Source organism: Melanotaenia boesemani, chromosome 5, assembly GCF_017639745.1.
Source record: "Melanotaenia boesemani isolate fMelBoe1 chromosome 5, fMelBoe1.pri, whole genome shotgun sequence".
Classification (NCBI taxonomy): Eukaryota; Metazoa; Chordata; class Actinopteri; order Atheriniformes; family Melanotaeniidae; genus Melanotaenia; species Melanotaenia boesemani.
Genome location: NC_055686.1, coordinates 5,199,779 through 5,227,354, shown reverse-complemented (window position 1 = coordinate 5,227,354; position 27,576 = coordinate 5,199,779). Strand labels below are relative to the sequence as shown.

At 40.9% G+C, this 27,576-nt stretch overlaps 3 protein-coding genes and 1 long non-coding RNA gene across 8 annotated transcripts; 2 read left to right on the top strand and 2 right to left on the bottom strand.

Annotated features, from left to right (window-relative positions):
• Nucleotides 1-474: 474 nt before the first annotated feature.
• Nucleotides 475-7,506, bottom strand: LOC121640435 (zinc finger protein 502-like). 2 transcript variants are annotated; one of them, XM_041986183.1, is made up of 6 exons: nt 7,201-7,506; nt 6,356-6,443; nt 5,243-5,373; nt 4,869-5,113; nt 4,705-4,796; nt 475-1,841 (listed from the first exon to the last, which is right to left on the bottom strand). In XM_041986183.1, the coding sequence occupies exons 1-6, from the start codon at nt 7,442-7,444 to the stop codon at nt 572-574; spliced, it is 2,070 nt and encodes a 689-aa protein (XP_041842117.1). In that variant the 5' UTR covers nt 7,445-7,506; the 3' UTR covers nt 475-571. The 2 variants fall into 2 exon arrangements, with proteins under 2 accessions (XP_041842117.1, XP_041842118.1); XM_041986184.1 differs by having other exon boundaries at nt 4,869-5,110.
• A 2,663-nt stretch (nt 7,507-10,169) lies between these two features.
• LOC121640496 (Fc receptor-like protein 5) lies at nt 10,170-17,968 on the top strand. 3 transcript variants are annotated; one of them, XM_041986294.1, is made up of 6 exons: nt 10,170-10,407; nt 11,682-11,717; nt 16,690-16,953; nt 17,033-17,275; nt 17,349-17,580; nt 17,680-17,968. In XM_041986294.1, exons 1-6 carry the CDS (start codon nt 10,377-10,379, stop codon nt 17,684-17,686), a joined length of 813 nt encoding a protein of 270 aa, XP_041842228.1. In that variant the 5' UTR covers nt 10,170-10,376; the 3' UTR covers nt 17,687-17,968. The 3 variants fall into 3 exon arrangements, with proteins under 3 accessions (XP_041842228.1, XP_041842229.1, XP_041842230.1); XM_041986296.1 differs by having other exon boundaries at nt 10,177-10,407; nt 17,457-17,580; nt 17,680-17,966; XM_041986295.1 differs by lacking the exon at nt 11,682-11,717 and having other exon boundaries at nt 10,172-10,407; nt 17,680-17,967.
• Nucleotides 17,969-19,058: 1,090 nt separating this feature from the next.
• Nucleotides 19,059-23,750, bottom strand: LOC121640513. 2 transcript variants are annotated; one of them, XM_041986330.1, is made up of 5 exons: nt 23,587-23,750; nt 22,194-22,292; nt 21,467-21,475; nt 20,357-20,668; nt 19,059-19,422 (listed from the first exon to the last, which is right to left on the bottom strand). In XM_041986330.1, exons 1-5 carry the CDS (start codon nt 23,633-23,635, stop codon nt 19,235-19,237), a joined length of 657 nt encoding a protein of 218 aa, XP_041842264.1. In that variant the 5' UTR covers nt 23,636-23,750; the 3' UTR covers nt 19,059-19,234. The 2 variants fall into 2 exon arrangements, with proteins under 2 accessions (XP_041842264.1, XP_041842265.1); XM_041986331.1 differs by lacking the exon at nt 21,467-21,475 and having other exon boundaries at nt 23,587-23,744.
• A 2,713-nt stretch (nt 23,751-26,463) lies between these two features.
• On the top strand, nt 26,464-27,373 carry LOC121640560. Its single transcript, XR_006010489.1, has 2 exons — nt 26,464-26,654; nt 26,751-27,373. It is a non-coding gene; the product is annotated as an uncharacterized LOC121640560 (long non-coding RNA).
• Nucleotides 27,374-27,576: the final 203 nt, after the last annotated feature.

Genomic DNA, 27,576 nt, shown 5'->3' with positions numbered 1-27,576 from the left:
CCAGAACTAACAGCTAGCTGGGTGCAAAGGTAGTAAAATTCCCCATCCAAGTAGGAAATAACCAGGCCAGGGAAAATTTTGTTCTCTTTGCACTTTGAGAAAATGAATATATTTCTCTCTTCTTGCAGAGGACGCAACAGCTTTAGCCTTCGTTAGGGGCACCAAAGTTTCTTAAATACAGATCCTCATCGTCCATCTGCTTTATGTACCAGCTTATTTCAGTGCAGGGTCGTGGAGGCTGAAGAACTATTCCAGCAGCTACTAAGAACATCCTGGACAGGTCACCAGTCTAGCACAGACCTCTTTGGTTGGGCAGGAAATTCATAAAATGTGGAAAGATGGACCCACCCACTGAATGTCGGTGTGAATTCTCTTCATTCGTTTCCCTCAAAGTTTCAGCCTCATGAAACCAGAAGAATCAGCTGAACTTCTCAGTCAGGTGTTTGGCATATTTAATGCCTCTGATAGCACCCAAAGATTTTCAGACACATTTTATTTAGTAATTTTGTGCTTTTACAGAAACATGAAATGAATGAGTAAAACCATGAAAGAGTAAAAAGTTAGAAATGCGTCACGGAGCCGCCGTTGCCGCCCGGTGGCTCTTCATGTGGCTCTTCAGACAGTGGCTCTGGGTGAAGGCTTTGTCACAGGCGCTGCACTTGTACGGTCTCTCCCCGTTGTGGGTCCTCATGTGAACGGTCAGGTAGGTTTTGCGAGCGCAGGTCTTCCCGCAGATCCCGCACACGTAGGGCTTGGCGCCGGTGTGGATGGCCACGTGGTTGTCCAGGTGCGTTTTCCGTTTGAAAGACCAGCCGCAGTGCGCGCAGCGGTACGGCGTCTCGCCCGTGTGGACCCTCATGTGGATGGTGAGCGGCCCCTTGGTGGTGAAGCCCTTCCCGCACTCGTCGCAGTGGTACGGCTTCTCGTTGGTGTGCGTCCTCATGTGGATGAGCAGCTGCTTGCTGGTCAGGAACATTTTGCAGCACACGTCGCAGAGGTACGACCTCTCTCTGTCCGTGTGGATCTTCTCGTGCTGCTTCAGCGTGGTGGGAAGCTTGAAGCTCCTCCCACACACCTGGCAGCCGTGGGGTCTTTCCACAGAGTGGGTCTTCTTGTGGCGGGATAGGGAGCGGTTGTCTCGGAGGAACTTGCCACACACGCCGCAGAGATACGTCTTGCTGCTGGTGTGAGTCCTGCTGTGAGCTTTCAGCTGCTCCTCCAGCTCAAACACCTTGCGGCAGATCTGGCATCTGTGACCCGGCTCGTGGAGTTTCTGGTGGTCCTCCAGAGTCTCCTCTAAAGCAAACTCACCGTGACAGACGCTGCATTTGAACGGTCGCTGGCCTGAGTGGCCCGCCACGTGCTCGTTGAGGCTGAGGCTGCAGAGGAACGACTCTCCACACAGATGACAGTCCTTTGTTTTGTGTCGACTTTCCAGGTGGTCCTTCAGCCCCTCCACAGACTCCCCACACACTCCACAAACACCCCCTGCTTCATCTCCGTGAGTCCAGGCGTGTTTGACCAGCGCGACCTCCGATCTGTTTGGAGCGCCGCAGACTTTACAGGGAAAAGCAGCGATGCTGTTCCCGGCCGGAAAGCTGACAGGAAGTGTCACTTTTTGTTTCTCCGTCAGCTCTGGCTGCGGCTTGGAGTCGGTCTTTCTTCGCTCTGGTTTCCAGCTGCTGTCGCTCTCCTCCCCGTCAAGGTTTTCTTCTGCGTGAAGCAGAGAGTCCTCATCTGGATCCAGCATCCCACGGTCTTCATCACCGGCTTCTTGTTGGTGTGACACTGAGCCAATGGACATGTCGTCCAGTCTGCTGCCTTCAGCTGCCTGAGCAGAGCTGGAAGCAGGAAGAGGAGTTAATGCTTCGTCTGATAACATCTTACATGAAAATGGCATTAAAATAGGGTTTTGTTTAGCAGATCCAGACCTTTGTTCTACTTCTTTGTATTCTACTTCCAAACTTTGTTGTAATCTTCTAAAATGTTCTCCTGCTTTCTGAAACTTTTCTCTGGACATCTCAGCCCTGCTCTAAGTGTTTCTTTCAGCACCAAACTTCTGCTAGATGAGGCCAGTTTGTTCTGCCTCCTGACTGACATACCAAACACAAGATAAATGAAGTACATCTTCACAACTACCAGGGCTGGATGTATAATCCTGGGGCCTCTTTTATCAAACTGTGCATAGCAAAGCAAACTACAGGTGGCATCTGCTGCACAAAAATTACATGCTGCGCACTTCTACTTTCAGATTTATAAAAGAGTGCACATGCACGTCCTACACCTGTTTCCATTTATAAATCAACTCTAAACCAGGCGCACGTGAAGGAACGCCCTTCCACGCCCACATGGTGGCTATAAACGGTCAGCCTCTAATACGTATTCATCACATCATTTGCATGATGGCTTCGGAGGGAAAAAGAGGAAAGAAGTGTAATTTTTCGGGGTGTGAGACTGAGATCCTGATGGACCACATTGAAAAACGTAAAAATGTTTAATTGGTGGGCACGACGTGGGCATTACTGCTGTCAACAAGGCAGAATAGTGGCAGCAGGTGGCAGATGCTGTCAACGCAGTGTCAGAAGGAAAGACACGCCAGAGGCATCGGAACGTGCAGCTGGATATCTCGGTTGGTAGAACATCCGTCTGTCATGCAGGAAAGTTTGAATCCTACAGGGCGAACTTGCTTCGGAGAAAAGCGTCTGCTAAATGACAGTACTGATGCCGGTAATTTAGTCATTTGTTTTCATTTATAAAATAATTATGTACAGATACATCTGAGGTTAGTACCAGTTTATTTAGTGTTAAATTATTTTTCTTTCTAGTTGCTGGGTGCTCCAGCTGGGTGGGCGGGACTCCAGCTGGGTGGGCGGGGCTCCAGCTGGGTGGGCGGTGCAGAGGGACACGATCATCGCTATTAACCAGGTAGACGAGGAGTTGAGGGAAATAAAGACCGTCTGGACAGAAATTGTGTAAGAATAAATAAATAAAAGGAATTCCTTCTCTTGTGTGTTTCATTAGTGTAGCACCACTTCTAGACCTCCAGCCTCCAGTCTGGTCCTGCTCTGCTGGAATGAAGAACCAAAGCTACTTTCCACACTGACATGCTGGCAGCAGACTGGCACCTTATTTAGCTGCATGGATTTTATAACATGGAAGTTTTGTTTCACAATGGCAACATATTTTAGTGGTTGAGGTTCTTCTTAAATCATCTCCCTTTTTCCTGAAAACGCTGTTGGTTTTTTTGTTTTGTGTGTTTTCCTTTTTTCCCCCCCGAGCGTACACGCTTAGGAGAATTAGTATCGAATGTGCGTCTTTATTCATTTTTGCAAACAGCTTTAATGACCAACATGTGGTGTGAAAGGTAATAGTGGATTGTCCACAAAAGTCTCACATTTCACATCATTTCCATGATTTTATTCTGGACTGTTGGTGTCGCCGTTTCCGGTTTTGCAAGATTCTGCGCGTAAGCCGAGGTCAGAGTTTGTGTGGAGGTAGGAACATTTTCCCGCCAAGTTTGGCTTTCATAAATCCCAAAAGTTGACTATAGCATCTACAAAAAGCATGTGAGATTACTACAGACGTGTCAGAATGAACATGTCAGAGTAAATCCACCTGGATCAAGGTAGAAAATATAAATGTTTGTCTCCTCCTAAAACCACTTTACCAGAGACTAGCAGCCAGATTCATTTAGGAATGAATGAATTAGTCACACGACCCACCGCCCCATCTGCAACGTCCGGTTTATTTATGTAACAGCAGCAAGTTACATTAGAAGTTTTTCAGGTACCACTTCTTCTAGAACAGGTTTACACTACATCCTTTTATCAAAACCAACAGTCTGATATTTATCTGATTTACATGACGGCAGGTCATAGCTGCTCTGATTTACTCTGATACCACGCGCATAAGACGTGCGCACACACAGGTGATCACACTTCCATCAGAGGACAGAGTGCACGACGGAAAACACGCCAACCAGCTTAAATTAGACATAAATATCAGAGTTTTCTAGATTCTCTCAGGCTGGTGGAGGTGGAAGCATCTTGCTTCAGAGAGGAGCAGATGGAGAATCTCTCCTGCTCTGGTGTTACGTCGATAGCATCACGGTCGTCATGGGAACGCGCACAGCTGGACAAGTCTTCATCATTCTAGGAATTTCTAGAGTCGTAATACGGCTTTAAACAGATAGTATATCTTTGTAGGTTTTATTAACAACAACACGCTATCTGAGATGTGAACTTTAGGAATATTTAGAGCGACTCCACTGAATGAAACAGTTTCATCAGGACATTTAAATAGTTGAACTTTTTAACACAGCTGTTGGGTTGGTGTCTTCAACCTCTCCGTCAAGGCTGTGTACTCGGGGGGGAAACACTGAAATGCTTCAGTTGCAGGTTTGAATCATCTCCAGCTCTGCATCAGTGGGACCTGGGTGGGCTAATTTTCTCTGAGGATTCTGCAGTCGAACATTTTTCTTCCAGAAACCCACGTCTACTGCTGTAACATTTTATGTGGAACCTCTAGTAGAGCAGGCAGCAGATTTCTGCTGGATCAATGAGTTTTAGCCACTAATCGCTTTCCTTTAATGAGGACTTGCGCTTTTAAAAAGCCGACTTTAAGAGTAAAACAGTATCAGAGGCCAGTGGGGAAGCGTTCAGGCAGGTAAAATGTGTGTTACAGTGATCAGAGGCTTCGAATTACCTGCTTTGTTGCTTTGTTTTCTCACACGTGGACATGACAGAGCTGCTGGTTTCTGTCTGAGGGACAGTCGCTTCCCGAGGTTCCTCTTGTGTCTGGAACATGAAAGACGGTTAACAGCTGCTCACACCTAAAAACAAACCAGGAACCAAACTCAGATCGATCACCTTCAGCCGGATGTGGAGCGTTGGCCTGCTCAGTCCTGTGCAGCTCATGTTGTTGTAGATCTCCTCCGCCGTCATCGTCTTCAGTTTCAGAGGTTTTAGTCTCCGTCTCTTGTCCAAAGTTAGAAAGTCAAACGCTCTGCCGTGTCCAGCCAGCTGAGGAACGGCAGATCTCAGCAAGTCCAGAAAATCTGCTTCCTGCAGGTCTCGAGGACACTTCAGGTTGAGGATTGGACAGGTCTTAACTACTGAGGAGAGACGAGGACAGAAATAAACATCTTGAGCTCCTATTTTAATACGAGACTGCTTCTGCTGCATTTGCATATATATATATTCAGTAGTTTCCACTGAAACTTCACAGGTAACGCGAAGAGTACCGTTTTTAGTGAGGACTTTGATCTGAGGGTCCTCCAGGATGCAGATTTTGAAGTTTAGGGTGTTGTGCATTTTGCTTATTTGAGGTCTGCAGGGCTTTCTTCGTGCATGCTGACGTCGAGGCACCAACGACCTTAAAGATGAAGATTAGTAGCACGTTAATGATAAAAATGGAAAAAGTCCAGCTCTAGAAACAACCCTAGACGTTTAAATACAAATGTGAGTCTCACAAATGGGTCACTAGGTGGCAGCAGATGTAACAGCTCTGACTGTACGCTTACTTTTCTAATATGTTTTTTTTTAAGAAGCATCCACTGTCAATCTATTCTTTACAGATATTTTTCACACTGGTTTGGAGGCTGTGCTGCTCAAACTGTTTCTCCTCACACTGGACTCCTTTTAAGATCCCTAATGTTGTTTCTCCTTGTCAACAGAAAAGCTGTTAACTAGCTGAATGATTGATTAAATTCCCCAAAACCAGATTCATGAGTGAAATAAAACCAAATCCCATGAAAGGGGAAAAAAAGTGGGGGAACCATTCTGAAGGGAAATGTGACACTATTAGCTAACAAGTACACAAAAGGAATACAGAGAATGACTTCTTGTGTATTTCACTGAGACATGGCTGCAGAAACATATTCCAGACTCTATTGTCTCTATCTGCTTGTACGGTCTTAAGGCAGCAGCGAGAAGCATTAAAATAAGCAGGGATCTAAAAGTAGGAGGTCCTGGACCTGCAGTGCAGGTGACATGTTACAGTACAGGAAAATATCGGCACACTGGACACTAAAATGATAACGGTGAGTTCATAAAATATCTCCAGGATCAAGTTTTCTATTCTGGGGACTAATCTGGAGCTGATGAAGATTGTAAAAGATGCTGAAAATATTAGAAAATTGTTCACATTCTCAACACAACACAGTGAGAAAACAATGTGTTCAGTCAGAGGCTTCTTCATGCAGCTGCAAGACAACATGGCTGAGACTTATTTCTAAAAGAAAACCTACAACATTATAATGTCCTCTCGAGGAATATGAGGTATTTTTCATTTCATTCAATGGTACATTTTCAGCTCACATTAACACAACTAAACAATAAACAGCAGTTGTACGTACCTTGATGGAGCAGTTGAGACCAGACTCTTCAGAAGCTCATTCGACTCCTCTTCCTCAACAGAGCCCTGGTTTCTGCTGCTCTTCACACCTACAGAAATAATATGATCCACTTCAAATTCCTGTGCATCATGTATGATTATTATTAAGGCTTCATTTAGAATATTTCAAGAGGAAATGGTAGTTTATTACAGATATAATTTAAATTTAAGAGCTAAATATGCATGTCTGTTCAAACAGAGCTGAATTTAACACAATCATGCACATTAATATAGCATCTTTAGCTTTCTTCCTTTGTGTTGACTTATTTGTTGTTGGTTGAGTTCATTTAAAAGTATAATAAATCCTAATGGAGTTCAGTACGTTTGTTTACAGAGACACTTTAATATATTTACCATACCAACTTTATTTATGAAGCACTTTAAAACAACCACAGCTGCAACAAAGTGCTGCACACAAACAAAATCAATATAAATACATGTAAAAACATTAGACATAAGAACAGCTAAAACCAACACAATAAAACCCAATAAAACAAATAAAATCAGGTAAAAAACTAAGTTTCGTTGGGACTGAACGCCAAAGAATAATAATGGAATTTAAGACTTGTTCCACAATTCCACAATTGTGGAGCAGAGAAGACCCTGTCCCCTCTGAGCTTCCGCCTGGACCCGGTACCTGCAGGAGCAACTGGTCAGCTGACCTCAGGGACCGAGAAGGCGAGTAGGGATGATGAAGCTCAGAGAGGTAAGGCGGGGAGAGGCCATTTAGACACTTAAAAACAAACATAAGAAGTTTAAAAATCAACCCTAAAACGCACAGCATTTAACGTGAAGTTGTTGACTAACCAGCTGCGCTGACAGTAACCTGAGGCTGCAGGAGCTCCAGCTGTCTCCTCTGCCAGTCAATCTCTCGTCGGAACCCAGAGGCCTCCTCCTCATATGCGGCTACAACCGTGTCGAAAAGCGTTAATATCTCCCGCGAGGCAGCCGCGAGTGTCTCGGTAACAAAACCCCGCAGTTTCTCGGCTTTAGACATTTCACTCAAGCTCTGCGCGGTGTTTCCATCCATCACTGTAACATCTGTCTCCATGTGTCACAGAAAAGCTTCTCCATCGTTAATTGTTTTTTGCTCACTTCCGCTTTTGTGCTTGGTTAAATGTATTCCGTCCAGAAACGTAAACACGTAGAACGTTCCGCTAATGTGAGTTAGGATTTTTTTGGCTCTTTGAAGAGAAGCGGATCTTGTGCATCCGTTTCTTCCAAAGAACCATTCAAACGACAATCTCATTTGTATAATTCTTTGTTTTTAAAGAATTCTTTATTTAATTTGAAATTTTCTGAATCATTTAACTTGTGTGTCAAATGTCTTCTTCATTTCAGACTACTCATTTAATCTTTTTAAAGTTGCTCACCACTCAATTCACATGAAGCATCCAGCACACCCAGGCTTTACAGGGTCTTTTGGGGCCAAACAAAACGACATTCATAACCCTCATATAATAATCTGCAACCATTCTTCTGCTTACTTTTACCTAACTATTTACAATTTCCTTTCATTAAGCAGGGTCAGTATGGTTAAACATGTTTCCAGCATGTGTTAAAACCTGCATTATGACAGGTAAGGATTATATTTACAGCATAACACAGCACATAAATATAAAAATAAATAAATTCAGTTATCAAAAGCATAAAGCCTACTTGGCACACATAGAAAAAAGAATAAAATATACAAACTACTTTCATCCATTTACCTTAGTGGTGCATTATCAACATTTCTTGCCTATATAACTTATCCTGTTAGTTTGACAATTGGGCATAGTTAGACACAGCTTTTATTTGATATTTGAAGAAAGAATATTGTCCAAGTTTGCTGTTAGGTGCAGCAGGACAGACTGACCTGCTCCTCTGTATTATCTGCATTACCTACCACTGTCCTGATGGTGCTTCTGCTCATCCTGGTTTTTCTTATTTCTTTTACTACTGCCAATCAGAGAACTTCTCATTTAGATAGATCTGCTGTCACTCGGTAGTTTTCATAAGACATCTGAACTTTGAAAGTGTGATCCATCCCTTCACTACGCGGTAGGATTGCTGAAATGGCCTGTGTGAAGCAGTCAGACAGTCGTCTCTTTCATGTCTCCAGCTGGTTCAAAATGCTGCTGAATGTCTTTTAGCTGGAGCTCGTAAGAAGGATCATATTATAACCATTCTGGTCTCGCTTTACTGGCTGCCTGCACATTTTAAAGTTAATTTTAAAATGATTTTGTTTATAAATCTATAAATAGCCCCCACCTCACCTCTCTACGTTACTTTACCCTATATACTACTGCTCGGCCTCTCAGGTCAGCTGATCAGCTGCTTCTGGTTGTACCAACATCTAAACAGGAGCTGAGAGGGAACACAGCGTCTTCTAAAATATGGAACAATCTGCCTTTGATTGTCGGACAAGCCCCTTCATTGTCCACTTTTAAAATGTATCTTAAAACCTGGCACTACCTTAGATTAACAAAGCTGGATTTCACTGCTGCACTAATTTGGCAGCCCAGTTTAAAATCACTGTTCATCCAAGGGTCAAAGCCAACTTGGGGGGACTTTATAGAGCCACAAGGTTCAAACATGATTACTTCTGGATTGTTTTTTTCTTTTTTCTTTTAGGGCCATCCAAGCTGTAATGTCACTAAGGTATTAAAGAAGAGGTAAAACTGAGAGAGCATCCTTCCACTTTAATGGTAAATAAATCTGACTATCATCAAAGTAGCAATGAACAGAGATTCAGGATTTTCGGTTTTCTGATGACCTTGACCTAATAAAGAAAAGACATCCGTGTTATTTCACACAATGGATGATGTTTAGGCCTTCCTGGGAGTTTGAGGGTTCTTCACAGTATCTTACTGTAGTTGTTTCTTAACAAGTCCAGACATAAACACCGATATCTGCTGCAGCTGGTCTCCAGACCATCACAGCTCCTGATCCTCCTGGAAACACTGGGACCTGCCAGATTTCACCCCAACCTTCAGATTCCTCCTTCCTGAACTTCCTCTTGATGTTTCTATGAGCTGAGATTCCCACATCTGGAACAGCGGCCATTTTCTGCTCAGCTTGGTTGTGTGTCACACATGATGTGAATTATTGAATGGACAATGACTTACATGTTTTAAATGGTGGATGGACTGAACTTGTAAAGCACTTTTCTGGTCATATGATGACTGCACAAAGCACACATACACCACATGTCACATTCACCCATTCATACAGTTCCTCTATTGTAATTAAACTGTTTTTTACTATAACTCGCATTCATACCTCTATGGACACGTTGGGAGGGAACATGGGGTTCAGTGTCTTGCCTAGGGACGCGTTGTGTATATACGTGCATGTACATACATGAGACCTACGATATAATTGATAGAGATCATGTGAGAACAACATGTAGTTTGTTAGAGAGTAAAGTTGGAATTGAAGCGAGCTGTAGCTGCAGTAACGTTCCAGAGTGATGTAACGAGAAAGTAGCTGAAACTGAGAGAAAGTGTCAGATGTGCAGGAATAAAGTCACCTCAGGCCAGTTCCTGTAAGCTGAGCTGCTGTCACAAACAGGAAGTGTCACTTTTGTATTATGATGTTTTAATCAGGGTCTACAGATCTTCATCTTCATCATCTTTCTAAAGAAGTCCAGATTTAACTTTCACAGTTTTTTTTACCCCTAAATTTAGTGTTTATCCTTTAATACATCTTCTGGATCTTTAAAAAGAGTAAAACAGTTCATGGTAAGTCGAGAGGAAACCACAACCCTCGCTGTCACACTTCAGTTTGTTTCTCTGTAAAACAGAACTGATAGTTTCCAGGGCATTTAGTTGAGGAGAAACCACACTGATACCCACAAAGTTCATTTATTTTCGAACTGATCACACAAGCTTTCTTGATGAGCAGCGAGGAAACCACAGCACTCACTCAGTCACAGAGGAGGTGGACGAACAGGAGGTTAAACTGACCAAAGAGTGGCTCTGACATCACCAAGCATCAGGATGGAGGAAGCGTCGCTGCTGCAGCTGCTCTGTAAGTACACCTACTTTGAGCAAAATATTTAATAGAAGCCAAAAAGAAAGAAAATTCAGCACATTTGCTTGTTTTTGTTTGTTTTGTACAACATTTTACGTAGTTCCAGCAATGTTTGAGTCAAACACGTTCTCGTTCATAAACCGGTTAAACCTTGTGAGCCCTCTGTCTGCTGTTTAGCTCTGACATGGGTAAATCTCTGCAACCACAAGGTCTGTCTGAATACTTCTGGAGTCATAGTCAAGATGTTTAGATCTGTAAATTTACATGTTGCTTTTGAAGAATAAATGAAGATGGCAAATAGCAAAAATGAAAAAAGTTTCAAGTTTGCCTAAAAAGGAAAACTAAATGTTTCAGGTTAGATCTCAGAAATGGCCATTTTACCTCAGTTTCCACCGTGGGTTCTGGCTCGGGAGAGTTTGATTCTGTAAAGCCCGACTTCGGACACGTTTCCTCAGTCAACCGTGCCCTCGTTGGGTAGGTGGTTATAAGACGGACAGTGATAGATGTGTCTGTGTCACAACGTCCTTCTTGAATTGTAACAAAGAACACGACACCAGAAAGAAAAGAGGAAAATGGTGGACATCCAGGAACATGCTTTTGGAATGTGGCTTTAAACAACAATAAGTCCACCGTCTTTTTAAACATGGAGGTTCCTGCTTTGTTCTTATTGCCAAGTCGCACGGGGAGTAATGACTGCAGTGCATCAAGATGAATGAGTGATTAATAGATGTTGTATTGTGTGTACAGGTACATTTATATATAATTTGTGATGCATTATTGTATTTTAATGTAGTGTAGAAAGGCTGAAGCAGGGACAGGAGATGAGAATTAGCTCTGGCTACAAACTGTTTGCATGGCATCAGCTACAAACATTACTATGTACACATGCAATGTCTCTGTCAAATAATTAAAAATAAAATTCACTCTTTCAGGTTGATTCGGACCCCAACAAAAGGGTCCCAAAGAGGTTAAACAGCTTGGATTCGATATTCTGGCACCCAAAACACCAGAAATGCATCCCATCCTATCCTGTACCGATCTGGACCCCTTGGTGGAACTGGGGCTTTTGGCATAAATTGGCTCCGTCTGTTGTCTCTGACTTTAAGTGGTTAAACACCTGGGATGATTATTTTTCCATTTTTATAATACTGCCACTAACGTCTGTCCTTTCTGTATGGTTTTGCATCGTTCTCTGTTAAAACCACCCTGAAGTGATTGTGTTTAACATGTTGCTGGATCATGAAGCTCAAACTAACCTGTTTTCTCTGCAGTTCTGAACTCACTGCTTTGCTGCACAACACACCAAGGTTAGTCAACTTTTTGTCTCATGATTCTCTGATACGTGTTAGTTGGCAGAGGCTGTATTAAATGTTTTGAGATTTCTGCCATTTTATTTTCCCCATCAGCCTCTTAAAGTCATGTTAATGTTCCTCTTCCTGTTTGAACTTGACACACATCTTCTGCTGGCCTCTGACACTGAACACAGCTCATGTTCGTGTCCTACTGAGCTGATCTTTTCATTGCAGTCCAATAACTGGAATAAACAAATCAGTGGGTCTTAAAAGATGGTCCAATTTGATAAGTAGCCTAATGTTGATGTGTGGCCTTTATTTAAGTCCAGTAGATAAAATGATTCCCTAAAAATCTCCTCTTGTTGGTGTTATGCATCCTTTCAGCTGCTCTAAACAAATCAAACTTCTTAATTCTGAATGATCCTCAGTGGACACTGTTGCACTTTGTAGAGTATAGCAACCACAAAATAATTATAATTAAAATGTTAAGTTAATTTCCACCAGAAAGATTCATGCATTGTTTAAGTTACACCCCCCCCCCCCCCCCCCCCCCCAGCAAACATTTTCCCCTCATCTAAAGTGACAAACTTCTGTCACGTTTCAGCAGACTGGACCCAGTGAAAGTCAGAGACCCAAAGTCAGAGACCCAAGGATTAGTGTAAAGAGTGTTTAATTGGCACAAGGGAATGTAGTCAAGATGGAAGCGTCTGGTTCCTTTCTGGCGGCTCGTCTGTGGACGTATGAGAGCAGTGGTGAGCAGACAGAATTATCAGGGACAAGAATCTGTTGAATGTGGCCACGTACCAGAGGAGGTGAAGGAGTCCACACAACAGATTTCTCCAGGAGTGAGGACAGGAGCAGCCAGAGGATTTCCCACCGAGAAACTGTCAAAGCAACTGAACCAGAGAAAGTTAGCATGGGGCAAGGTTGTCGGTTGATTGGTAAAAGCTCTAGGTTGAGCCTTCCAAAAGGTGATCCAGAGAGATCCTTCCGGTGACAGTGGTTAGGTCAGTTATCCAATAACCAAATTCTGAAGACAATCCAAAGGTCAGAGTTCCAGAAAAATCCAAACGACAGAACAACAGAGTTACCAGACTCGGGCAGGCAGAATCAGGAAATCCAGGTCAAAACAGGTCAGCAGGCAGAAGATCAGGGCTGGAAACGTGCAGGGACAAACCAAGATGATCTGGCAGAGAGAGGTTGTCACACAAAGGTATATAAAGAACACAGTGCAGGTGGAGCGTATCAGTTATCAGAGCAGACAATCAGAGCTGGAGGGAGAATGCCTTCAGGGACGGCTGGGAAATCTCAACACTAGCCAAACCCTGTGACTACCCAGCTGACTCAAAACGAAATGGGCCCAGTATGATCTGTGGTTTTAGGGATTATGTGGTTTTCAGTGTTTATACTCAGACCAAGTTGTTTAAAACAATGTGGAAGAATGACGTGTACAGCTGCACGGAGCTAGTAGACTCAATGTGTCCATCCTAACAGGGTCAAAATGGAGGAAAAATGCATTTAACCCACACCTGCAGACAAACCGGAGGTATTGTCTGACAGTAACTGGAAATTTGTCTGACATTATGACCTCATGAATTCATCCACCTCGTTTTGCTTGATGCTAAAGATGCAGCAAAGATGGCAGGTGCATCTTTGTTGAACTGATGTACCAGTCTGCAGAGTTTGTGTGAAAAAGACCAGCATTCTTCTAATTATAATATTCCCATTTACTGCCTTTATTCTCATCTTGAGGACATGAACCACAGTATTTGCATGTCTGCATGTCAAAGTATTTTAGAGGGGAATGTGTGACCATCTGTCCGGTGGCTGAAGCTTGGCTGAACCTGACTCTTGCATCAGGATGATGGCCCCACACACAGCAGCAGATCTACAACAGAATGGCTGACAAAGAAAAGAATCAGCATATTTGAATGTATATGATACCACAGCTGCTACATTCTCTGCCGTTATCTGTTGCACCCATCAGCCATAGCAACTTCCTACTTTATGGCATTGCATCCAAAGTAAAGAATTCTTTAAAAAAATTCCTGTATTCTGGTGGTGATCAGGATCACTCCTAAAATCATATCACTTGTTCCTTTTATTCCATTTCTGAGATTTCCTGAAATTTGATCAAAATCTGTCCATAACTTTTTGAGTTAAATTGCTAAAAGACAGACAAACCAACACCACTAAATATGGCCACACTAAACATGTGGCCCACAAGAAAACAAGCATGAGAAAGTCTTCCCATGTTAGGATCACACGTGACCCACACCATAATCCATGACATCTGGTCCACTTCTGGCCCACACAACACTTGCCAGGGCCGTAGGTAGCAGAAGTAGTCTGGATTCGGCCCAAACATGTCTGCTATCTGGGTAGTTTAGGTTGGGTTTCTCTGCTTCATATTTTCAGTTGTGGATGAAATAAAGTGCTTGGTCAGAGAAGGATCTACGTTTAGTCGAAGATATTTAGGATGAAATGAGAACTGCAACTAGATGTGATGTTAAAGTCAAGCCTAGCGCTCAGTGGGTTGTGTGAAGAGGCTTTTTAATATTTTAGTGAATTGTACTACATGTGGATGGTGGACAGAGGCAAGAGAAAAGCAGAGCAGGTCACATTTTCTATCAGTGTGGTTCTCACATCTGGAACCTGAAACACATGAGCCTAAATAAAAAAATGGGCCAGTATCTGTTTTTCTTTCTTTAAATTTAACCACAAGCACACAGGAAATAGCACCACTGTCCTCATTTCCTTTGCTATTTTCACCCATTGTGCTTTACTTTTTCCACCTGTTGCAGACTAAACATGTAAGAAGCATTTTATGTGTCTTTTAGAGACAGGTAATAATAACAGTAGCAGTTTCTAATTGCTTAGCAGTACAGCTGTACTGTTGGTGTTACTCTGCAGCATCAGTGTTGGTGGTCTCTGGCCTTTTTATTGAGAAAGCACCTTGTTGTCAACGTAGAGAAGGTGGTCGTCAGTCTGTATCTCTGTTGATAAACTGCTGCAGTTTGGAAGAGAAAAAGTTCTGGTTGAAGGTTAGAAAGTGTTGGGTTGTGCTTGAAACTTGGCTATAGATGACCTGATATCCAAGACAATATCTGCAGGTGTTGGGTGAATTTTATCTCTACCACAGGGCAAACTCTCATTACATAATACAGACATAAACGTAACAGTTCAATGTCCTGGGTATTGATCCTCTCCTGTGTGGGTCCAGGATTACACCATCTGTTGTTAATACTGCCACACCTCCACATTTACTCTTCTGGTTCTGTCCATCCGTATCCTTTATGCTCTTTGTTAAATATGCATGCGGACAGAGTATCCCAGTATCTGGGAATGGATGGAAAATGGTCAGAGTGTCCACTAGAGGTCTCTCTTGACCATGACGTGGACATCAGGAGCAGGTAGCAACAGGTGCTTTAGAGTTTCAGTGTGAAACCAGCTCAAAGGGTTTTGACAGAATAATTTAATACATTATTGAAAACTGTGTTTCTGCTGGTATAAAATCACTTTTCTAAAGTAACTGTTAAGGTTTTATTTTCTTAGAATGAGCCATTTATATCTACTTGCTGTGGGTCGACATACATGGCAGCTTCCATAATTGTGCCACTGTTTTTTCTACGGTGTCTCTGAATGGACAAACAACTGTGTGAAGATTTAAAGCTGCAGTAGCGGCTCTGTTTGATAGGAGCTAGAGTGCCGTTTGGGAAGACGACAGTATGCATGTACACAGTGTTTACCTGTAGTGAAGTCACCGCTGCACCTGAGGCGACTGGAACCTCACAGATTAAACATCTTTATGTCTGGAAGAACTTTGGCCGCTGAAGGAGGCCATTCATTTACAGCTGCACTTGGCATTTTAAGTGGTTGCTATGCCCATCTTTACCACTTGATGTCAGTAAGTACACACTGTACCTTTAAATTTAAAGTTAAGAAACTGGTGTTTTTGTAACTACAAATAGTCACAGTAACATTTTTTTTTTCAGGAAAATGTAAACGTTTCTTTAGAACAAGAATAAAAGAAATCTACACAGAAAGCTATAAAAAAAGCTTCAACTTCTGTAAACAGTTTAAACTATACATATTACAATTAACATCTTTTGTGTACAAACTATGAACAACTTCAAACAGTAAATAAAGCAACACTTAGCATTTTATTTCATGCACACTTACAGGCGCCACTGACTCAGTTCAGCATCGACAAAACTCCCTCACATGCTTTTTTTCTCAGAGATACTGCAGCGGTCCTTTGGGTGTGTTTTATTATACTCTCCACTCTACAATCCTTTAGCAGATGCTTTTCTCCAAAGTGACTTACATCTGAGATTAAGAACAACACAAGAAAGAATTCAAACAGGAGGGGACGTCATGATTATGCTTTCTTTCTGAGAATGTACATTATCACGACTGCATCCATGTTTGTTATTGTCTCAAAGTGAAGTCACAAATGTGGGAAATGACAGGAAAATGACAAATGAGGTTTAAGTTGAGAATAGAAGGAAGGAATCCTTCCTTCAGGAGTTCCTGCAGCCATGTCCTGGTGAAACATATATTGGTGTATTCTCATTGCTCTTCTTGTGTCCTTGTCCAAGACACAAGTTCATGTGTTTGCGTCCCAGTTATTCCACATTCACCATGAGAATGAAAGGCCCATATCGCCTATATTTCCTCCACCCATGCATCATTTCTGCACCTGCCCTGAAACCTAGATGTCTCCTCATTAACTTGTTTGGATCTGGGGCCTTGTCCCATGCAGGACCGAGTCTTTGGAAAGATGAGTAAACTAAGTGGTTTTCCAAAGTACCAGCAGGAATAATTTAGGAAGCACACCATCCACATGAAAATAAAAAACATGTCTGAATGAGTGTTTCCTACAGGTTCTAAAGGAAACTGCTACCTGACCAAAGTCTAACACGTTGAGGTGAAGACTACTGAACTCTAACCTTGGTTAAAGGATTTCTCGTATCCCTCAATCCAGCCCGTTTGACTGCGAATCCCAGATGGTCTCAGTTCTTTACGGAGGCATCTGTGTCTCTGAGCTGTGAGGAGGACGGCAGCTCTGCTGGATGGACTGTGAGGAGAAAAACAGCTGGAGGAACTGTGTCTCAGTGTGGAAAAGGATGGGGAAAACTAATGGCTTCCTCTTGTAGCAACAGTCTGATGCTCGAATGGGACTCTGGAGTTTACTGGTGTGAGTCCAGAGAGGGAGCAACCAGTAACAGCATCAACCTCACTGTCACTGGTAAGATCAGACTGTGGAGTTAGTGGTGATGAAGCTGTGTGGAAATGGATGAAATGCTGTAGTTTGTCTCTGTGTTGAGGTGGATCAGTGATCCTGCAGAGTCCTGTCCTCCCTGTGATGGAGGGAGATGACCTCACTCTGAGCTGTCAATCAAAGCCTCCCTCCAACCTCCCAGCTGCTTTCTATAAAGATGGCTCCCTCATCAGGACTGAGTCTACAGGTCACATGACCCTCCACCATGTTACCAGGTCTGATGAAGGTCTCTACAGGTGTAGCATCAGCAGTTATGGAGAGTCTCCACCCAGCTGGATCTCTGTCACAGGTGAGGAGCTTCACTCTCATTTCAGCACTTATTTCATCCACAGTCACCTGACCAGGTGGGATTCTCTCTGCAGGTAAACCTACAACCACAGCCCTGCCCACTACTAGAGCCCCACCCACAACCAAAGCAGACTGTACCACAACTGTAGCCCAGGGCCCTGATGTAGCACCTCTCCCTACAGAAGCTCCACCCCCTGCCTCACCCTCCCTCCATCTTGTGTTCACTCTGCTCCTCCACCTGCTGGTGTTCTGTCCGTACTTCATCTCCACCCTCCTCATGGTGTCTTTATATCGACAAGGACACAGGTAAGAATCAACAAATCTATTAATCAATCACTGACTGTCAGTCATCTCCAGCTGAATCCTTCAAATGTTTGATAGTTTTATTTATTTCTCTCTGAACAGGAAGTGATTTTTCCATCTCGATGGTGATGACCCCTCCCACCCTGCTGAGAGGGGAACAGTGATGATGGTGATGAAGCCGCCTCATATTATTTCTGAAATGGAGCTTACTGGTTCATGCTGCTGATGGGATCTCGTTCCTGGTTCAGTTCTTCATCTTGTTGCATGTTCATATTTTCCTGCTATTAAACTGTATATCAAGTACAACTAATCTTCTACTTTATTGTATTTTTCTTGATTAAAGCTGGTTTGTTATTGGCTTAGTAACGAACTCTGGGTTAAACTTCAGATGCTTGAATCTCACTGTATAAAAAAGGTTTAACTGAGAATGATGGCTGCCGTGTGGTTGTAACCATGGGCGACGCTCTGAGCGCTCCAAGATGCTCCTCTCTCATCATTTCCCTGTTTTCACATGTTTAGGCAGGTTTATTTGTAAACCACAAGACAAGACAATTCTAAGTGCTTTACATAAAACATTAAAAGCATTACAGGTGCAAAGAGAGCATTAAGAATAGAAATCATAATAAATTAAAATGATTAAAAGCAAGATAAGTTAACAGTTAGAGCAGATTTCATGCATAGATGCACAAGAAAAGAAATGTTTTTAACCTGGATTTAGAATTATCTACATTTGGTGAAAGTTTAATCTCCACTGGCAGTTTGTTCCACTTGTTTGCAGCATAACAGCTAAATGCTGCTTCTCCATGTTTAGTCTGGACTCTGGTCTGGACTAGTTGACCAGAGTCTTTGGATCTAAGAGCTCTGCTAGGTTTATATTCTCTGATCACAGATGGATTCTGGGCCTAAACCATTCTGGGATGTAAACGATTAGAAGGGTTTTAAAATCTATTCTGTGACTGACTTCTCCAGTTTATGGTACATTAAAGCTAGTACATCCTCACTAGTACATCCATGCTGGCACATTCTGGATGGTGCATGGGAGCTTTCCTGGGTTACTGTGTGTCGAACAGGTGCAGGTCTTACACACTGGAGAAATGAACCGGTTCATGAATGGGTTTATTTATGTTGATCACTGTAATGACAGGAAACAGTATGTTCAGCTGACAGATCAGTGGTGGATGCTGCCAGGCCGGACCCCAATAAGTAGACTGCTACTGCCATCTACTGGCAGAAAGCAGTGCAGCCATCCTATTTAAATCAGAGTTCATTATGGTATCCACAAGCACCCAAACAGCAAAACACAGATTCAGGGGCTAAACAAAATGAATAATAAAACGATGAATGTGCCACATAGTGATGGTCTGATGAATACTGGGCCTGAAGAGTCGTGTTTACATACATTAGCTGCTTTCTAAATCACCTACGACACACTACTCATACTAAGTAGTACTCAGACACATGAAAGGAGAAACAGGAACAGGTTCAAACAAGGGAAAAGCAAGTTTATTTGCTTTAAAAAAATAATGGATAAAAATGATTAAATACAATAATTTAAAAAAGGCTTGGAAAGACGGTACTTTCCACATACTGAGGATGTTTTTATTACTCTGCATATTAGAAACTGCTTTTAACAATTCAGTAAAATCATGATGTTCCACTAGATGACATCATTTTTAAAACAGCTTTTATCTCGGACATATTTCTTAAAAACAACTAATTTGATCTCCAATGCTTTTTTATTCTTTACAAATACTATAAAAACAACAAATACACAAAAAATGATGATGATGACGACAACGATGACGACAACGATGACGATGAAGACGACGACGATGATGCCTCCACCTGAAAAGAAGAAGAAAACAGGTTAGTTGAACCAAAACCAAACTACTGCTGTTCTCATGGTGAGATTCTTTTTCTCTCATGAACACGTGGATTTTTCTTTGTAATGGTGAGAATCTGTCAGACTATCCAGTTTTCTATCATTTAGACCTCCTCATTACTCCCCCCGTCTTTAAAGGACGAAGGATCGTTACAGAGGAACCTCTGAGCTGCTTTGTGTTTAAAGGTTTAATAAAATGTTTCCACGTAGTTATTTCTTATTGAAAACATCAGAGCGCTGAAGCGTCCACATCAAGATGACTAATGATGGGCTATGTTCTGTCATATAAAGTGGATTAAATTCACTTAGAAGAGAAAAAATGAAGCTTTCTTTTCCTCCGAATCAACAAGATTAATTTTTTTAGTAAAATTTAATTTTTAATGAATTAATATGATAATTAAACAGAAGCTTTAATTTGCTGTAACGGTTTACAGTGTTGCTGAACGTCTATGCTCCTAAAGTCAATAATGATTTATTAATAATACCAACAAGCAGCACATCATCTAAAAACACAGCAGCATCTGTTTCTAAATTCCTCTCATTACTTTACAAAAACAGAGACTTTCATTTTACGCTCCAAGTGAAAGAAACACGACCGAACATCCTTGTCCTGCTTAGCAATGAGAACATTTCGTGGTTTAGTCCAGTAGTTCTATTATTGGCGCTGGTGACCAGACATCTGCATTCTGGTCAGTTTAGAATTTAAATCCCATTTTCTTGTCTTTGTAGGTTTAATTTAAACCATCTTAACGAGAAAATATCATGTTTTTATCATGTTTTATTTATGAATGTAACTTAAATCTGCTGCTGGTTTATACTTTTCTGTTTCAGAACCGCACCGCTACGTCACATTTACAGGGTAACGGAGAAACCTGGTGTGTAGCTGATCAAACTCACCTCCGTCAGTAACATTCAGGGTGAAGGAGCTGCTCTTTCCTCCACTCTTCCAGGTGTATGTCCCTGTGTAGTTCATGGCCAGAGACATGAAGGTCAGACTGAAGCCTTCATCCATCTTCATGCAGTCGCTCTGCTCCACCTGGCCGGTAAATAACGGGTCCAGGCTTTCTCCTAGGTCATGCTGGTCTCTGCAACCACCAACATACTGGTTGCTGCCGTTCCTTTTCAGGAACACTGAGGAATGATCACCGCTCATCTTTGGAAAGATGAGCTTGCATTGCTCCCCAACGTGGACGGTGATGTCCTGATGGCCTAGAAGACAAAAGCAAAGCGAGCAGAGACATTAAACTAGCGCCACATGAAGTCTCTGCTTCATCAAATCACACGAGTGAGTAAGGCAAATACAAAAACTTTGTTTTTATTGTTCATTATTTATATTTAACTGAGAGGAAAACTGTTTTGTGCTGCTGCTAAGTTCAATAAATGTAATGAAACATGTTTATGTGTTAGATAAAAGCAACGTACGAAGGCCACATATCCAACATGGAGGCTTTAAACCCACAAACACTCCTGCATCCGGAAAACTTCAACACAAGGGAATAAAGTAGAACATATTGCCTCAAAAGTATTTCACTTCATGTTTAAAACGTATTTGATAAAACTTTAGTTTCCATTATTAGAAAGTTACTGGTGAACCTTTAACCCTTTAAAGTCCAACTCAAAGAAAAAAAAGGAGAGAAACGTCTGTTTTCTTAATCTAAAGTCTTTATTTTGCCCTTTAACCGAATGTAAAACAATAACTACAAATATTGTTTGTATATTCATCATTAAGGTTGGAATCATGTCTCATCTCTAAATATAATATTTCTCATACAAACTTGCTTGAATAGAAACATTTATGAACGTTTGATCTTCGTTTCAGAAAAACCACTTCCAGCACCAAGAATCCCCAAAGAAACCTTACATGGCTCAAGTTTCAGCCTTTCTATGTAAACATTATTTACCTCTTAGCTCTTCTCCTTCATTTCCTGTAACATCTACCCCTGACATCCCCAAAGAAAAACAAGCCCTGGTCCACAACCAGAAAGATAATAATCCAGAACTCAAAACCTTTTATTCCTGCCAGGAATAAAACTAACAGAATCTCTTTACCAGCAGACTGAAATAAAACTTTTATATTTCTAAATATAATAATTTTAATAATGTTTATTACTAATATTTTTTTTGTGTGTAATAAAAATGTCTTAAAAATATATTACTATATTATTGATTAAATATAAAATAAATTGTAATATATTGATAGTGAATATATCACAAAAAACGCTACTTACAATGAAGTAATATAGAGGTAAAAACAAAAGTTGTTTGGGATGAAGTATTAAAGAAAAAGGGCCATTAATAATCTCAATTGTTATTGAAATTTATCCACTAATACATGATGTCCAGCGACTCATTTCTGCCCAAATTACTTTAAAGATTTAACACATAAGCTTCTACTTAGAGGCATCTTAATGAAAAAAGACAAATAAAATAAATAAATAAAAACTAGAAGCTCTCAGAGAGCAGACCTCCACCAAGCCACTGGAACTGGTTTAGTCAGGGATTATTTTTGAGTTAGAAGCTCATAGTAAAGAATCCTTTAAAAGACTCCTGGATCCAGGTGGTGATCCGGATCAGCCTCAACAGAAAGGTCCCAAAAAAGCTTTTACCAGTGGAAACAGGAAACGATAAAGCGCACCAACCCAGATCCATCGGTAGAAACGGGGCTTGTCTGGTAAGAATCATGTTTCCTCGTCTCAGAGGGTGAGTCTAAAGTTATAACAGAGGGTCGCCTTACCTGCTGTAAGAGTGGTGTTTCCACTTGAACACTGCAGGGTGACGTTTTCATCTGGACCATCTTGTGCTGCATAATTTGGTCCTGAAGTTACTGGAGCCGCTACAAGAAAAAAAACAACAAAAAAAAAACTAATAAATAAAAATGTAATTATTCTAAAACACCTACCACAAACGAGGTCAGTAAAGTTAATTAGGTTAACACTAAAAAATAAAATAAAATGTTAAATTAACAATAAAGTCATGTTCAATGTCCCTATGATTGGCGTTTAACAAATATAACCGGTTTCAGACCGGTGGTGTGTCGTGATCTAACCTGTCCTCTCGTATTTACTAGAACTTTCTCTAAGATAAAAGCAGTGAGATGCCCGTAGTTCAGTATTAGAAACCAACTTCAGCATTATCTGAATGCAATAGACATTATCAATAAGTTAAACCATTTGAAATAAAGCTAAACGGAAAAGTAAAAAAAAAAAAACTTTCTAGAAAGTTCTGTCATTCTAAGCTATGCTAACACCAAATTGACAGTCAACAGCAATACATTATAAAAATAAACTCAAACTGTAACTGTTCTAGTTTGACTCTCTGTCGAGTCGACTAATTCTTAACTGCTAAAAGATTAGAAGTTTTCATTCATTTTTTTTTTACATTTTCTATCGTAAAATTAGAAGCGTCGAGCGTCTCCGTTGGCTAATGGGTTAGCAATCAGTGTAACTAGCTAGTTGGCTATTTCACTGCAGTTTCATATAAAAGTTCACCCTTAAATATTTTACTACATAACTATAGAAAACAGCATGATTGGCTGTTGTTCGTTTAACGACGAGGAGTGTAAACAATGTAAATAAGCTGAATAAATCAATCTCTACACGAAACAACAGAACTTATTTTACGTAACTTTCTCAAGATGTTTATATAACATAATGACGTTGGCGTCGTCCGAACGTAACAGGTAAACAGACCGGCTTCAGAGCTAATCTTTACACAGACTACTTCAGCGATAAGGCTACAGAGAGAGAGAGAGAAAAATTAAATAACTAATTACGCATTTAAAGCCCAAGTAAAACGTGAACATATAAAAGGGACAAAATTAGTGACAGACTTCCAGAAAAGTTTTTACGACGTAATGTGCTATGCTAATAACAAATTAGCCATAACCAGCACATCAAAGTTATAAAAATAAACTAAATGTTACGATTACACTTGGATTTCCTTCTAAATAGACAAATATTTACGTGCTAGTAAGACTATAAGTTTTAATCCATACATTATAGTTTCTACCATAACAATTCTAACAGGTAAACACAAGTTATCAATCAGTGAAACTATAGTCAGCTTAGCACATACAACGTGATTTATTAAACCGTCTGAAAATTAAAGTCTAAACAATAATAACTCACCTCCAGCAAACGCCACCGACATTAATATAAATTTAAGTATTCCACACATGTTTGTATGGCGATTCCTTTACTCAGAATGAATTCACGTGGGCAGGATGGGCACAAGTACACCTTACTTCCTAAATGGGCGGAGCCTGCAACCAGTGGGTGGGTTTTATCAGGTGAGCGTAGCTTCTGATACAAAACAACAGGGCAAAAACGAATTGCAGCCCGCAGATCGGGGCGTGCCTCAATGTGGGGTGGAGTCAAACGTTTGGCAACAGCAAAGACCAAAGAGAGGTTTTGAGAAAGCTTGAGCTTGTGCCTGAGCTTACTGGTCTTATCAACAGCCAGTGTGTGGAGCAGCTGTTCTCAGGGATGAGAAAGAACAATTACTTTTTGAACCTGACAACTCCATCAACCCACATATTTCTACAAAGAAATATACTACATCATTACAATGTCGCAAGAAACCAAAAAATGAAAAAAGAATACAGCAAGATTCTTCCTCCAGATGCTGCACTGCAGTATGACAGCCATGGAAGGGTAGTCATAGGTATGCTGTTGAATATGTATGCACATTTATTCTCCTCATCTACTTTAGAAAATAATTTGTTTTTTTTTTCTAAAGCTCATTCCCCATCAGCTGGAATGACAGTGGGGTCATCTGACAAAGAACAAGAAGAGTGTCAAGAGTGTGAGTCATTGTTCTATTTTACACATCATTCAAATGAGAAATGTGACAGATCACACTTCATTTTTATTTATTTATTTTTTTCAGTAGTAAATGATGGCAGTGAGCAGAAACCTCATGGAGGCTTCATCAGTCTCCATACATTGTCAGCATATAGAACATGCTGGGGACAGAAACTCCAAGACAGCCAGGAACAACTGGTAAAGGCAACTATTGTGCCACTGTGGTTATCTATGAATGTCATTCATATAATCACACACGTGTACTTTGTTTTCTTCCACTAGCTGTCTCAGGCCTTGGATGAGACCAAAAGTTCCACTGAGCACCTTGCAATGGTGAATAACATCATCCTGACCCGCTTTGACTTTTGGAGTTTGGGTTTACAGCGGGACATTGACGGAATGGTAGGCATAGAGAATGTGCTATGCTGACAAGGATTATGTGATAGTTTTCAAAATGATGATTTTGATCATTTGTGTTTATGTTTTATTAGATCCTGAACTGTTGTCTCAAAGTGATTGAGAAGGTAGCAAAGGTTTCGTGAAATTTTTAATTCAAATTGATTGGATAGTACAGTTCAACAGTCCGATTTTCACAGAAAGAGTTTAACAAGCTCTTATGTTACAGAGAGTAGAGAAAGTGTTCGCTGCAGACAGTCATGTCATTTCCACTTGGTTCCCACCTTTATCGATAAACCCCATGGATCACTTACCGGTAATTTTTTTATAGTTTGTTTATCTTTTGTGAGTGAAGTTTGAGCATTTCATGTTAGACTTTTGATATATTTTTACAGGACGATGCTGTCAGTCTACAGTGGATTCTTCTCCCCGTGTTCGTACCTGGACACTGGATGCTCTGTGTAAATAAATTTATATTTATTGCTGACACAACAAACACAACAAAGGTGCTCATAGTGATGTAAATGTTTCGCTATGATTAAATGGATGATAGCTTTGTTGGGATTTCAGCAATATTCCTAACTCAATGTATCTGGTTATGTTTGAAATTGAACATTTAACAGATACTGAGGCCACAGATTAGGGAGATTTTCTTTCTAGATCCCCTCTGTGGCAGCGGCTGGAGAGATGAGAGTAAAACCCGTCTATTCAGGTTTTTAGGGCACCTTGCATCACCCTTTCTGGACAGTGGTAGTTCTGTTTCAAACCACTTGTCCTTTTTTGTTTGTTTTAATCAAAAGTTCTGTTTATTGATCTAAAATATTCCATCCATTCACTATTTTGGTTCATAAAACTGATGGAAACAGAACTCTTGATCTTATTTGAGTGGGGCCGTTCCAAGTTCCAACCTCTTACTTATTCAGTTTAAACTTCGTTCAAAGTGTTTATGCACTTACTTACGACTTACTTTTAGTTACTTCTGCTTACTGTTTGTGCAGACACATTTCACAGAGCCTGTCCCCTGGCCCCTGGAGGGAGCTTGGTGTAAGTGATGTTCAGGTGAGAAATTAATTTATAGCATTCGCTAACATTTACAATTTTCTTGCTATTCTTTTATTAAAAGACTTTGTTTAAACCTCAGGGCCTAACCAAGCAAGGGTGCTCCAACAACTGTGGCGTGTTTGTTTTGATGGTAAGACATATATTGTTGCTGTTATCTCTAAAATGGTTGCATGCTACATAAAAAACTGGTTAGTACATTAACCAGTACCTCTTGACTTTCAGTACGCACTCTACATTGTAATGGGGGCAAATTGCGACTTCAAGGAAGTATGTCAGAATTGTGACACATTCCGCTTAGTAAACAAGGTATTATTCTTCAAAACACATTTGAATCTTCCTGAATTTCCTCCTTCAAAGGAAAACATGATGCAGATAAGGAGATGGTGGTGCATTATTCTCCTGCAGAACTTCCCCATGCCGTAAGTGATCACACTTTTAATTTGGATGATTTTAAATAACTGGTTTTGCTTACTATCAACAGAAAAACATGAATGTTTTCATTGTGAATGTATGTTGTCATTACATCACCAAGGTCTGAGGAAGACAGATTGCAGGACAGAAAAAGACGGAGAGAGGAAACAAGAAAACAGGCGAGAGGTTATTTGATTAATTAGTCTTGTAGCCAAACTATTGCTTGCAAACTAAACCATAATCCCTCCTCTTCTTTCAGGGTCTGGAGGTAGTACCCTCAAAAAAGCTCCACCTCTCAGAATCTGTCTCTGAAGCATCGGGTATTGTCCAAAGCAGTATCATTGTACACAATCCCAAAGGTTGTAGAAATAAGGTGTCACAGAGCTGGTTTTGATGTAATTCTCCATTTCATTAAACCAGTATTCCTAAAATAAGCTACTGATGTTTTTTACAATTTGCATTTGCAATCTGTTTCCTTTCTAGCGGAGGCAGAGACCTTGCCGGAGCTGGGAAAATGGAACAGAGTATGTTACCTGTTGAGGGCTTTTCTTTCACTGTTTTCTGTGTTCTCCAACTTTTATTTCATTATTTCATTATTTATTTTCTTTATTTTTGATTAGGAGGATTGTCTACTTAAGGACACCTTTGAGGCAGCAAGCTGGTGTGACAAGAGATCCTTCAAGGGAGAACTTTCCCTTCCCCAGGTCATCAGCATGGACCATGAAGCTGGTTTGAGGGCAGTGGAACTGCTATACATGTCTGAAGACCTGGATGAAGAAGAGATTCATGATCTCAGGGAGCCTTTTCTCTTCCTTTTTACTGTGCAGGCAGACTATGAGGAGTTTTGTGTAGAGATGATGGATAAACGCCAGCTGCAGGTGTTCTGTGGTTTTGATCTGCAATAATTTTCTGTCCACATAATCTGAAGAGATGTGTTAACAGGTCTGTCTCGTGTTATGGTTTTGATAATTGTGTTCTGTTTCCTCAGTAAGTTGTTTTAAGGAGGTTTTCTTGTTTGGGTTCTTCTCATGTCCTGTTTTTGGTTCTTTTGTTTGTATGTGCTCCTGTGTTCACTTTTGTTTGTGTTATTTTATTTATTCTTTTAATCTTTTTTCTTGTGTTTTTGCTTGATTTTACTTGTATTGTTTTTATATATATTTTTAGTATTCTTTGTGTTCTTATGTCAGTCACTTTGTGACTGTTGTGTAAAGTGCTATACAAATAAAATGTGCTATGAAATATACCTTTTTGAAACATCAAGTCTGCGTCCTTGGGTCCACCGTCTCACCACTTCAACCACCTCACCTCAAACCCTAACAGTGAGTGAGGCATGTTTTATGAAGTGTCATAGGCACAAATATCACTTCAGTCTCTGTTATCCTTAATATAGCTTTAGATAGATAGACAACTTTATTTATCCCCGAAGGGAAATTGCGTTGTTGCAGT

Bases quoted from the DNA above. Each gene is read 5' to 3' on its own strand.
- LOC121640435 (XM_041986183.1), bottom strand. From the start codon at position 7,444: ATGGAGACAGATGTTACAGTGATGGATGGAAACACCGCGCAGAGCTTG. The intron at 5,114-5,242 runs GTACTCTTCGCG...GTCTCTCCTCAG, and splicing joins CAAAGTCCTCACTAAAAACG to TAGTTAAGACCTGTCCAATC. The intron at 1,842-4,704 runs GTAATTCGAAGC...TCCTGCTTCCAG, and splicing joins AAAACAAAGCAACAAAGCAG to CTCTGCTCAGGCAGCTGAAG.
- LOC121640496 (XM_041986294.1), top strand. From the start codon at position 10,377: ATGGAGGAAGCGTCGCTGCTGCAGCTGCTCT. The intron at 10,408-11,681 runs GTAAGTACACCT...TTTTCTCTGCAG, and splicing joins GTCGCTGCTGCAGCTGCTCT to TTCTGAACTCACTGCTTTGC. The intron at 17,276-17,348 runs GTGAGGAGCTTC...TTCTCTCTGCAG, and splicing joins CAGCTGGATCTCTGTCACAG to GTAAACCTACAACCACAGCC.
- LOC121640513 (XM_041986330.1), bottom strand. From the start codon at position 23,635: ATGTGTGGAATACTTAAATTTATATTAATGTCGGTGGCGTTTGCTGGA. The intron at 22,293-23,586 runs GTGAGTTATTAT...TTTTTCTTGTAG, and splicing joins GTCGGTGGCGTTTGCTGGAG to CGGCTCCAGTAACTTCAGGA. The intron at 19,423-20,356 runs GTGAGTTTGATC...TCTTCTTTTCAG, and splicing joins CCTGAATGTTACTGACGGAG to GTGGAGGCATCATCGTCGTC.